The following is a 12947-nucleotide window of genomic DNA, read 5'->3' on the forward strand; positions in this document are numbered from 1 at the left end:
CATCAGGAAATTGTTTTACAAGTCTGACTCTTTACTCTTGGCAGGGAACTAGTCTCCTGATGAAGCATATTGAACACAGTAGTTGCTCACCTGTTCTAATAAATATATCATGGTCTATCCATGTTCTAGTTAAGGTTGGAAAGTGAGTGCCTTGTCATTTTTATTCTTCTCAATTCTGCATTGAGACAGTTACTGAGTAGCCTGCTCAAATAACTAAAATAATGACATTTTACAGAACAATACTGTCTTAATTCCTGAGTGCTATATTCAATTAACTCATCAATTTTTCTTTTTATTTATTATCAAGCATTATTAACCAGTCTAGAAGTTTAAGTTGAATACTCAGAGTTGTATTCTCAGTAAAGAGGATTTTTTTGGCCTGAATATGCTCAGTTTAAAAAAAAATAAAATCATATGTTCTCTTTTCAAAGAAATTATCAACTCTCATCCTTTTTGATAGGAACTGATCTTTTGCTCCTGAGAAATTAAAATGACATCATGTGTCACTGAATGTCTGTTGCAAAATGTAGATGGCCGGGATGAGTGTGTAGTGTGAAAGCATCCCCAAAAGGGTCCTTTATTAATAAGAAATGTGACAGACTGTGCCACTGGCAAATGCCACATTAAGACAAAATGATATTACTCTGAACTGGCAATTAGGACCAGAGAAATCTAATTGATTTATTTTCCATTGTTTAATATTCGACACTCTCCCAACCTGTTGGGATATTGCAACAATCAAATGGATAATTCTTTCATAATGTTCCTACCTGAAAAATGTCAGCTGAGGCTTTTATCTGATAATATCAGATATTTATTCAAAAAAGAAAGAGAACTGTAGTGCTTGTCTACCATACTCACCTCCAGTGTGCCCCCTTGTGTCAGGGTGTGATTTTGCAGGGATTTTTGTCTCTGGTGCCCCCTGCAATTCATCTTTCTTTGTGCACCACTCAGTCCTCTAGCTGAGAAGTTGCTAAACTAACCCCCTTCTGGGGCAACAGATGTCCCAGTACAGTCTAAAGTCCTGAAGAGAATCAATCTCTCTTCTGGGTCTGGTGCATAACCCCTTTCTTGGGGTTCCATTGCCTCTCTCCAGTTCTGGTATGAAGCCTCTTAGATCTTCCAGCCTTCAACAGCCTCTGGCACTTCAGCCTTTCATAGGATCTTGTCTGCTCCCTGTGGCTTCTCTGATCAGAGAGAATTTTCGTGCCTTTTCTGGGGCCTCCGTGTCCACTAAGTTATCACCCAATACCTTCCAGTCCCACACCCTGTGGTTGAGATATAATTAAGTAATCTATTGCATCCATTTCATAATTAACCTCTTTCCAGCCTGTGATTGTTTTTATCCCATCACACGTTACCTCCTCCTCCTCCTTTAAACAGTACCCATTGGGGGTACTCTTTGGAGTTTACTGTGCTGGTCCAAATTCCTGTTCTAGTTCTTCCTTTAGTTCATGCACCCACATAACCCATAGATCTTTTTTTCTTGCAGACTCTTTAGATAGTATTCCTCCTGCTGCTCTTTGTCTTGTGACTTTTTGTATGGCCTGATCAGCAGTCAACAATCTGTGTACCCTGAGCTTTCCCCTCATCCTTTTCTGGTGTCTCTTCAAGGTGAGAATCCGGTTCTGTGGTTAGTGCAGCCTCCTCTGTCTTCTCACTGAGGGCATCCTTTTCCCAGAGGTCTACCCAATTTCCTTCTTTTTCAAGCCCACGGGTGCTTGTTCCTGGGTTGAAGGGTCCAAATTATTTTGCTACCCACAACATATCCAGCCCCTCTTTGAACAGTTGATATATGGTCCAGCTCCATCTTGGTTTGGATCAGTTCCTGTTCCTATTTCTTTTCTTCCATCATAACCTTCTGCCAGGAGGCCTTCACTTCCTCCACCTCTCACCTCACCTTTTGTAATTGTATGGCCAGGCATTAAAGATGTTTTAAAGCTTCCTGTTTGTCCTTCCAACATCTCTTGCATAAGCTGTCTGGTCTCTTAATTGCACCTCCAGGCTTTGGAGACAACTGAAAACCTCATCTTTGATTCTTTCAGCATTGCCAAGCCTGTCTGGTGTGTCTGATTACTTCCAGCCTATTCAGCAAGATTAACCAGCCCTAAGCCTAGGTTTCTGGGCCAGCATTATCTTGTCATCTATCAACTCAGTGATATCTTGTGTTGTATGAGGGTCATGAAACACCACTAGTTTTGGCCAACAATCACAGACCAGGAGAGGTTCCTTACCACCCCAACCCTCAGCTGGCCCTGCTGACCTCATACTTCAATGTCCACCTCCACAATCAGGTACATGTGAATCTCACCATGCATACAGGAAATGTGTACCAGCAAGTGTCTGCCCACCTTTATTATTGTTGCCCTGGATTAACCAGCAGTCAGAGTCGTATTCCGTTAGTCTAGAGGATTTTATTACCAGTTCCCTAATCTAATGGCTTATGGTAGGGTTCAACCCTATTATGGGAACCTCCCAGTCCACAAACAAGGCTATAATAGCATGCCAGGTAACTGCATTCCATATGAGGGCAGTTTCTTTTTATATAGCCATACTGGCTATTACAAAAACAGACCACAGGGCGTTCTTGATTTCTGCCTGAAGGTCCGTAATGGGTTTGTGGGAACTTCTGAGGTGTTGCTAGCTCCTCTTGTCCCTGGGACTTAGAACTGTCTAGAAATTTTTCTCCTCATGTGTTGCCTTTTCCCTCTGGGGCTTGGGGTTCCCCTTCATTCCTCCTCTCTCGACCCTTAGCTTTGCCCATCTCTTGGGCTGTTCAATGACCTCAGCATCTAGATAGGCCTCTTTCATCTCTATAACCTCTCTGGTGGAGCAAGGCCAAAACCTTTGGACCCAACTTTGGGATCCAGCAGGCAAGACTCATTAAAACTGTTCTAAAATTATTCACTCAGATACTTTATCCAATGAGTTCCTATCAGGATGCAACCACCATGTCATCAAGTCAATAGGCATTGCCCTTTGGGAAAGGCTCTGCTCTCAAGTGGTCTAAGATAGCCTTCTTCACACATAACACAGCCAAGTGTCCATGAAGTTATCACCTAATGAATCTTATCCCACACTCTGTGGCTGAGATGCATTTCATTAGGTACATCCATTGCACCTGTGCTATAATTAACTTTCCCTTTTCAACCTGTGATGGGGTTCACCCCCTCCTGAGTAGCTATGAGAGAGATACCCTCACAGTAATAGATAATATATGAAGGGTCTACTGCCCTACAGTATAGATAGATGTCTATTAGGGAAAGTGAAGAATAAGATTTGTAATAAAGTTTCTCTGTGTGGATGGCATACGTAGCTGACATTTAAATGAGTTTTCAGTCTTAAACAAGAAATCTACTACACATTTCTTATAAGATACTTCAGACTATCCTCTCAACATTTCCTCAAGTGGAATCTCAGAAACTTCAAAATCTTTCAAAATGAATTACCAGACATAACTGAAAATTGTAAATGGAAACTACAGAAAATACATTGCCTCAATGGAGAAAGGAGTCCTACTGAATATATACTTCACCATACTATACACCAGTACTAAGACTTTCAAAACCACCTTACAATTTAGAGGGAAAATTCCTACTGAAATTAATGGGAGTTGTACATCTAAATTTCCAAGGCTGAGATTTTTCAAAAGCCCCATACCTGGACAGTGTTCACATTTACCCATAGGTAACTCATAGTGATATCATAGACACCACAGTTCTCTCTCTGCTGAAAAATGGAAATAGCTGTGGTATCTTGCATACCACAGTTAATTCTAATTCTCATATACTGTACAATAACCTGGATGAATATAGTGTTAAACAATACACAGGTGGTGTGGTATTTCCTGGAATAATACATCTCTGCTTTTGTAGATACTGTATGCTTCCACAGATCCAGATACATAGTCACATCTATCAGGCATCAATTCCAGATTAATGTTTTCATAAAAAATATAGCTAACAGATATTTAATATCCAGGTTATATATTGGTTTGATGTGGAAAGTTGCCTACAAAATATTATCTGGAATTTATTTGTTTAGTCAATTTTTGGTTTTCTACAGGGATCACTCTTCGATAGTCTATTTTGTTAATTTTAATCTGTCTTCCAATTAGTGTGTAATCTAAGCAGCCTTTGCATTTTCCCTTCTCTAATCACCCTTCTGGTATACTATTATGTATGTATGTATATTTTTCCCCTCAAAAACATGACTTCTATAATGTAAGTAGCCTCCATTTATCAGACTTTCACTTCTGCATTTTATCTCTGTCCATATCTGACATTAGAACTAAATTTCTGTTAAAATCTGTTAGTGCCCTTCCCCCTAATTTTGCCAAATTGAAATAAGACTGTCCATATAGATTCTGATGCCAGAATAGATCTTTATTTTTAAAGTGTAAGGAAAATTTTACCATGTATTTTAGAGATGCTAACCTTTTTAAAAATCAGGTATTATCTTCTCAGCTTTTTGGAAAGCTCCCTAGTGTTTTTGGCTCATAGTGTCTCAAAAACAGCTTGGCCTAAAAATACAAAGCATTTTATTGTATTTGTCTGCTTGAAGACAGGTGCCTCCATGTACTTTGAAAGGGTTTGCTTATTTAATAAATTAGGGTTCCTGAGATTGGTATTTCTCAATTATCAGCTGTTGTAGATATATCTATATAGGTTTGGAAATATATTTATCTACATGACACAAAGCTGTCTCTTGAGCCCAGAACATTCCAGAAAAAGGGAATAGAAAAGAAATTCTTATGTGTCCAAATGTTCCCTCGGGACTTCCTTTGATATCTCTGGCGTCACTGCCATCTCTGTCTCGGGGCTTGACTGCCTCAAGGAATTGTGGTCTTTCTGAGGCCCAAGGCTGAAGTTTATTACTGTCTTCTGTAGGCACAGACCTTTACAACTAAAAGACAGATGAGTCCTTAGGAAAAGATGAAAGCTTCAAACACCCTGGCCAGAACTTCAGGTTTGAGTCCATTTGTTTTTTCGAGGAAATTTTCACCTAGATTCCATAAGAGGTGGTTTCAGCAGTTCGGGCAATAGTTACCAGAAGAATACCTTTGGTTCATGACAGTCTGCCAGCATGTCTGAGATAGCAGTAGTATTCACCAAGGCCTTAATTTAAAGCCCAGTGAAGTCCCTGGAAAGGCTTCCACTGACTTTCAATCAAGCTGCAAGTGCTTGGTGGTGTTTACAGTTTATCTGCATCATACCATCTTCCAGGTATATCTATATGATTGGCCACAATCCCCAATATTGTACTGGAGAAGTTCATGCCTGTCACGGACTTGATTCCTCTTCAAAGATCTCTGTGAGTAAATACAAGATCTACCTTGGCACCAACTCAGGTTTTAACTAATATAAGGGCTAAATTCGAACCAAGGACAGATTCCAAGATCTCATCCAGACAGTGGACACAATAGAAGGCCAGTGAGATTTTTATCTGTCATTGCTAGGCTTGATGGCTGACTGCACCTTTATTGTCCCTTCTACAGATTTGCAGATGCAACTCTTACAAGTATAATTGAAATCAGTATGCAAACCAAGTGTTGATAGCTTGGACATTATAGTGTTTCTCCGTTAGCAGATCAAAGACCCTCTACTAAGACACTGCCAGAAGATATCTTGAAGGGAATGGTTCTCTGAGCTTGTTCCTCTGATAATGACAGACACAAATGTTGCCAGTCCAGGTTGGAGACATCTTGGGCCTTTTATTAATCATGGTCTTGGGAGAGCTAAGGAGTCCAGGCTCTAAATAAATGTGTTAGAATTGAGCCACTCAACTGGTTCTCAAATATGGGCATGGCAGAATAGTTTCTTGGAGCTTTTTTGCTCTCTCCAGAAATGATCCACTGAGTTTTCTTCTGAGTCAGGAACTCTTGTTCCAGGAGAACAACATAGAGATGCATCTGGATTTCAGGTACTTTCCTCTGATGTCATGGCTGCTGGATTTCTAAAACAAGATGTCTTTTTTTTTTTCTGAGACCATGACAATCATATTAAAGTCTCAAAACCTATCCATTAGGAAGAGTTACACTGTCAAATGGAAGTGGTTTCAAAAGTCTGTTTATGGTAAAGGTTTTGACCTGGTTTCCTGTCCTTTCCCATTTATCATAGAGTTCTTACTGACTCTGGTATGGTCAAAGTGACCCTTAGAACTCCTCCCCTCTTCTTTAGCGTCAGAAGCCCTATTTGTAGCTGGAATTTAGAGAGGAGCAGAGGGATGGTTAGAGAAATCATGGTACTTACACTTTCTGTGTTTTGAATACTGGGATTGTGCATACCTCCTGATTGCTGCCTACTATAGTATAGTGATCCCATGGCTATAGTATAGTGATTCCAAGTGCACACTTAAAGAGTATGGCAGCAAGACACTTCTGTGGAGGCATTACACTCCTAAAACAAGAGATATGGTTAATAACGCCTTTTGTATGGATTCAGGCGCGGATGTGAAATTTAGAGTGTATGGCTGTGGTAATCTGCCATAGTTTTAACAGTGTAGTAAGATGTATTAAGCAGATCCAGAAGACTGAGTGGGACTGATATTTCAGAAGTCCTGAGCATTGGCGGTTCCCAGTGACTCCAGTTAAAATCATGGCTTTCTAACATCTCTGGGGAAAAATCAAGTCCTGTGTGGTTTAAGATGACTGCTTTCATAGGTAACTGAACAACTAGAGCATTAGAGAGCAGAAAATGTATGGGTCAGTTTATGACAGCAACAACCTCTATTGGTAACATAGTAAAGACTTTGTCTTTGTATTTGTTATGAACTGTAGTGCACCTAGTATTTAACGTCTACTCTTGCAATGACAATGTGAATTAGTGTGTGTGGTTTGTGTATAGTGTTGTATGGCATGGAAATAACATGCGGGGGGGGGGTTGATGATGGAAATTGAGGTATGGGAGCTAAAGTAAGATTGCTTGTATGTATTAAAACTTATTTTAAGTTATTCCTCCCCCCTTGAAGTTAGATTTTATATTTTCAAGTTTAACTGGCTTTTTTTAAACATAAAACAAAGCAGAATCTTTTCTTAATATTTCTGTGGAAAAACCACTAGCTTGAATAGCTGTATTATTTCATAAGAGGCTTATATTTGTAAAAAATTGATAATCTCAGTATAAAACTTTTCCAAGAGACTGTAAAAGGAGAAAGGTCAAGAGATATTTGTTTTCGCTGTGTGCACATACTAACATATGCAGTATATTTTTATATAGGGTCTTTTTTTAAGAAAGAAGTAGACTTTAGTACTTTTAAAGATTCTTGAAATGACTCATTGGCTGAAATGTTAGGTCACAGAATTTTGTCACATTATGATAGAATGTTCATATACAAAAGGGTAAATATTGTGACTATATTGTTTTGAGAGACAGATCCTTAATAACTTCTCTAATTGAATTTGATCATTTGTTGGGTTTTTTTCACTTCATAGGGACAGAATGTCAAAATGTATAGTTTTTTTTTAAATTTGATGGTCAGTAGTTTCACAAAAGTCAGTGGACACTTCTCTGATTCAATACATTTCTTGTTGGCAGTGTTTTCATTCACATACTTTCTCAGCAAATTTATACTTAGACTTAATTTTTAGGAAATTTTGACTTTTTTTCATAACAGTTCAAATATCTAGTATTATCTCAACAAAATATGTTCTGACCTTATATTTTAGATTTTTCATACCTCTTACAAATGATTGACCAAGTTAACCTGCATACACCTAATTTTATCTGATCTGATTGCATTTGAGAACTTCAGTGACTTGTTTATATACACTGTTCCCTATTTGATTTTTTTTTGTGATTAATTTGTATACTAAACACTGCTAAGATGCTACTTGAAATGAAGTTTCAAGCTAAGAAATTTCAGAATGCATCTTCTTTTGTACAGACATATTTAAGGAATCACAGATGTCCTATATGCCAGATTTCACAATTTGAACAAATAACTGCTAAAAATACACAAACTGTCAACTGTGTCTTACTGACAGAAACTGTCTCTAGGTAAATTAGTCTTGCATTTTCGTTAGTGTAAATTTTCCTGGTAGAGTGATAGCAAACCCACAAAATACAACAAATAAATTGCCATGTTAAAATATATACTTGATTGGATCTAATTTTATGTGGTATTGTAAATAATGTTGGTATCTGCTTAGAAAAAATCAGCAAAAATAAAATAAGCATATTACATGTCACCCTCAGTCAAATGACACGTATAAATATCTTAGCCCTCAATATTAACATTTTAAAATAACTCATACCCTGAGCTTCCTGCGTTAAGATCTCATAGCTGTAAGTAATATTTCATTACCTGAGCTTGCAGAGAGTATTTAGTCTCTCACTGTAGCAAATTAGCTGTGAAGGTAATATGATTTGAAATGAACCTTTTCAAAGCCATGCCAAGTAGGTTCCTTTCCACATGGTTCAAGGTTAATTATATTTATCAAGAGGGCAGTAAAAAGGGGCAGTGAAGATGCTAACAGACTGGTGGCAACAACATAATGGGTGCGTCTCCAACGTTTTACATTTCTCAAAGTTGCAGTTATTGATAAAATCAGAATGAGGACTGTGTTTTGTGATGGATCGTTTTTCATTGTTTTTATGCATGACAAATTAGGGCAACAAATTGACATGCTTTTTGGAGCTGCTATATGCAGTAACAAAGGAAACAGTGACAGATCTTATTCATTAGGAGCTAGATCTCAAAAATGAAAAATGCGAAGCATAAAATATATAAAAAATGCATGGCAAGGCTCAGGTTCATTTTGAACACTTTTTTGTTTATAAATATTCTTTATCAGTCACATCTGTATTTTACAGTGCAAGTTCAAGGAATGTAGAAGGCAACTCTAGTTAAAAACAAAGACATTATTTAGGAATATTTGGATTGGAGTATAGCTTTCACAGGACAGACATCTAAAACTCCTACCTCTCAGTGGATTCATCTGTATTTTCGTCTGTGATCATCTGCAACTCCTGTATATTTTTACTTGAATCTTCTTTGACACAATTTTCCTCTGTGCTTGCTTTGGGGATATCCTCATTTGCTCGCAGCTGTTCTATGAGGTTTTGTTGATGCCAGGTTTGAATAGATCGGTGGTGCACAGGGGTTGGACCTGGCACTGGTGCCAGTATATTGTGGTGAACAGGACTGTTGTTTTTCTTTAGCCCATTTCTGTCCCGAGAGTGGCTCTTCAACCTATTCTGAACCGGTGTCCCTCTATGCTCATATCCTTCCTGAAGGCAGCCTCCAGTGCCTGTGGAACCTTGAGAGGGGTGACTGAACCACCTCCAGCGTAGCCTTAGGATCTGTTTCACATCAAACTCTTTCTTTCCAGAAACTGACATTTTTGCAGGAAAAAAGAACAAAAGCCTATTCTTTTAGAAAGGAAATGGATTCTTTGTTATCTCTTGTGTTTCAGCACCTCTTCTTAAGAAAAGACAACAAAGGAACAAATACCAGTAGCCCTCTTTTTTTCTGACTAATATACTGCTAGCACTTCAAGCCGATGCTAAGCTGCTGTTAACTGTATAGGTGGGAATCCATACTGACAGGATGATGAGGTCAGACCTTAAACAAGTAAATCAGCTTAGCACAGGAAAGCAGCTACCATAACACTACCCAGCTGCTAAGCTTACATACAGCACTACAGCACAGAGCTCTCAGATATAACCTAGCCTCACATGATCCTAAGGGATCTTAGGCAGCAACTTAAGATGCAGAGAAGCACATACAAATAAAGTGATAAGATCTTGTTTCCCATGAGGATTTGCATGAAGCCTGCTAATAAACAATACTGCATTTCGCTACAAAATTATGAATGGTGAACTACTTATGTGGATTTTGCTAATGATTCACTGTGAAAGTATCCTGCAGCTCACATTTTCCTTAACAGGTTTACTACATTTATTGCAGTAGACCTCACTTTACTATGTGAAATATCTATAAATAACCTTAAGTGTCAAAGTGCTTACCTAAAAGAAAGTGAAGTTTCTTATTTAAAAAACATTGTGCCATAGTGTATGAAATATTTTTTAAACTAGGGTTAGCATTTCTGGTGTATCGGTCTGACTAAGTGTGGGTACGAGAAAAGGAAGAGCTTATAAATATTGGAGGAGAAACCCTCCCTAAATGACCATATCTGTGAAAAACACAGTGCTTCCTGGCTAAATTCCTGTGTAAACACGCTCTTGCCCTTGTACAGACTCTGTAAAAGGGTGGGATTTTTTTAAACCATTCTTTTGATAGTGTACATCAAAACATGTTTTGAACCAAATTAATTCTATTTTAGAGATTCTTTATTAGACAAGCATTAAATGTTCAGAACTGTGTGAAATGTATTATAAATATTAGATAGTAACGCACACAACTTTGTGACACACAAAAACTAATAGTATTAAAAAAAGACACTCAGTTTGTCTTTCTTGGCAATATATCATGTGTAGTTGTCTGTGTACCATTCTTTAAGTACTGTTTAAATAACTGCTAGTGATAGTCAAACCTCAAAAGACTGCGGTTCAGCTTGGATAAGCCCTGAGAGGTGTGGGTACTGATCCAAACTTAATGCAGCACTTCCCCCATCCCCAATTTTTTTGCTCTCTCCTCCAACTTACCTATATTGTTCTCCATTTTCCTAACATTTCTCTTTTCTTGATCTCCAAAATTTCACTGTCCAACAACACTCAGATTCTGAAACCCACTTTCCCTTTCCTGTCCTGGCCCTTGGAGTCAGGGATAGTTTAAATCCAAGGAGTATGGGATGAGGACAAGGCAAAATGAATAAGGGATAGGACTGAAGAACCATCAGACTTTATTTATGTTGGGTCATGAGGTTTCATTCCTACTCCCAGCATCCATGCCAAATCTAGATAGCATCGGGGGTTGGAGCAGTGTGAAATTAATCAGGAGAGCAAGGGAAGAAAGAGTTTGAGGGAAGGGGGAGAAGTGAAATAATGGAGGAGCACAAGAGTGATTTACATATATGAGGGAGGGGAAAGTAGTTATTTGCAGGTGTGGTGCTTCAGGGAATCTATCTGTACAACCTGTGAATTCTGGTTGGTATTGCAAAGTTTTTATGAAATTGCTTTATCGTGGAACACCTCTCTATCTGTTTGTCCACCACTGCTGGCAAGGGTGTGTTACATCCTTTCCAGATAGGGGTCAATAGTATGTTGTTAGGACTCAAAGACCACCTATTCAGATGGAAACACCTGAATTACAATGGGCTGGCTAGACCTGGGGACTTCCCCCAACTTGTCCACAAGGAGTGCAGAAGTGCAAAATTCCCAAACCAGACTGAGACAGAGGACAAAGTCGGAGTTTTAAAAGGACTCTCAGAGTGGGAACTGAGAGCCACACACGAAGTTTTGGGCAGGAGAGGAGAAGGGGGTGGACTGGCCAGGTCAGAGGAGATAAGCTGAGGAAAGAAAGTTCCTTGTTGTTCAAGTGATTGCATATTTCCATTAGCTAGGTGTGTGTGCCTCGGGTACTCTGGTGCTGAAGTGATTTCCTTAGCAGTACCTCTAGGGCTGATGACATCTCTGCCTTGTTGCTTCCCCACCCCCCAGCCCCGGTCCAAACTGAAGGTATAAAAAGGCAGGGCCATCCTGCCTACCCTTCAGTTCCTGCTTACCACCCATGGTCAGTGGTCGTCATATACTGTCAATTGTTCCTCTGTGAATGTGCAGTTAGTGTTTTGCCTAGTTAATGGTACTCATAAGGGGGTCCTCAAATCCTCTTTTCTTTCTTTTCCTTCTTTTTCTTTACCTATTTCCTTCCACTGTTTATAAATTAGGCAACTCCAGACTCTGCCTGGTATGCAGGGAGCCTGTGCCTACATCCCCTGGCTTCAAACCTTGCTCCAGAGAGGCTCGTGAGCAATGGTCTCATTCCCTGAAGTTCTTGAGTGAGGATCATGTCAGGGACAGGTGTCTCATTTGCCAAGGCTTCAAGACAAGAAACAAGAAGGTGAGAGAAGAACCACTCAGGTACATTGTTATAGAGGCCTCCCTTCACCATGCATTGTCTTGTTACCACCTCGACCGATTACAGGGAGTTCCTCTCTGCCCAGAAATGTTCCCCTGGCCTTACCAGAAGAAAGAGATAGGAGGAGATCTCCTTCACCAAGGCACTCTTCAAAGAGACATCATTGCTCAAAGCCCTCTCAGCCTCTGAAGCCAAAGAAAGGGACAGCTTCCATGTTGTCAAAATCTTTGGTGTGGGAATCCTCAGCTGCAAAGGCTAGCTATTTTGGTATCAAAGGTAGAGCACACCCTTTAGCTTGGCGCTGTCCAGTACTGCTCCCTACTGGCTCCATCAAGGCAGAACCATTGACTGTCTGGTTCCTCAGTTGGTACCATCAAGGCTGGCTGTTTCCTTGTAGCCAGCACTGGAGCTGTTGCCCTTGATCACAATGGGCCAATCAGCCCAGAGGCCTACACACCTGCAAAAGATCTCTTGAGCCCCTCAGTACCACCATTGCTGATTAATCAGACCAATAGTGGCTTCTCAGAGCTGTTGCACATGATGCATATGTTGCCTTCCGTGTCAGCATCCATTATGACACCAGTTGCTTTTTTTTTTTTTTAAATAATGGAGATATCCTATCTCCTAGAACTGGAAGGGACCTTGAAAGGTCATCAAGTCCAGCTCCCTGCCTTCACTAGCAGGACCAAGTACTTATTTTGCCCTAGATCCTTAAGTGGCCCCCTCAAGGATTGAACTCACAACCCTGAGTTTAGCAGGCCAATGCTCAAACCACTGACCTATCCCTCCCCCCGCTTCAGGTCTAGTACCACATTCATCTATCATGATGTCAGCTCCAATACCAACAGTAACTGCTCTGCCTCAGCATACAGTACTGATAGCCAGGAAGTCCATTATGTTGCCACTGGTATTGCACTCCAGTCATAGATCTTGGTCCCGATCTGTGATGATGCCACCCAGTATCACAC

The 12947-nt window shown here is 39.8% G+C and overlaps 1 protein-coding gene across 2 annotated transcripts in view; it reads right to left on the minus strand.

Annotated features, from left to right (window-relative positions):
- Positions 1–9682, minus strand: part of KLHL4 (kelch like family member 4) — a 90620-nt gene extending 80938 nt beyond the window's left edge. Inside the window, exon 1 of one of the 2 annotated variants that reach the window (XM_005284563.5) lies at positions 8923–9682. In XM_005284563.5, the coding sequence (XP_005284620.1) occupies positions 8923–9341 (419 nt within the window). In that variant the 5' untranslated portion in view covers positions 9342–9682. The remainder of the gene's footprint in view (positions 1–8922) is intronic. The other variant, XM_042851211.2, reaches the window with a different exon arrangement.
- Positions 9683–12947: the final 3265 nt, after the last annotated feature.

This window comes from Chrysemys picta, chromosome 9 (assembly GCF_011386835.1).
Source record: "Chrysemys picta bellii isolate R12L10 chromosome 9, ASM1138683v2, whole genome shotgun sequence".
Taxonomy (NCBI): domain Eukaryota; kingdom Metazoa; phylum Chordata; order Testudines; family Emydidae; genus Chrysemys; species Chrysemys picta.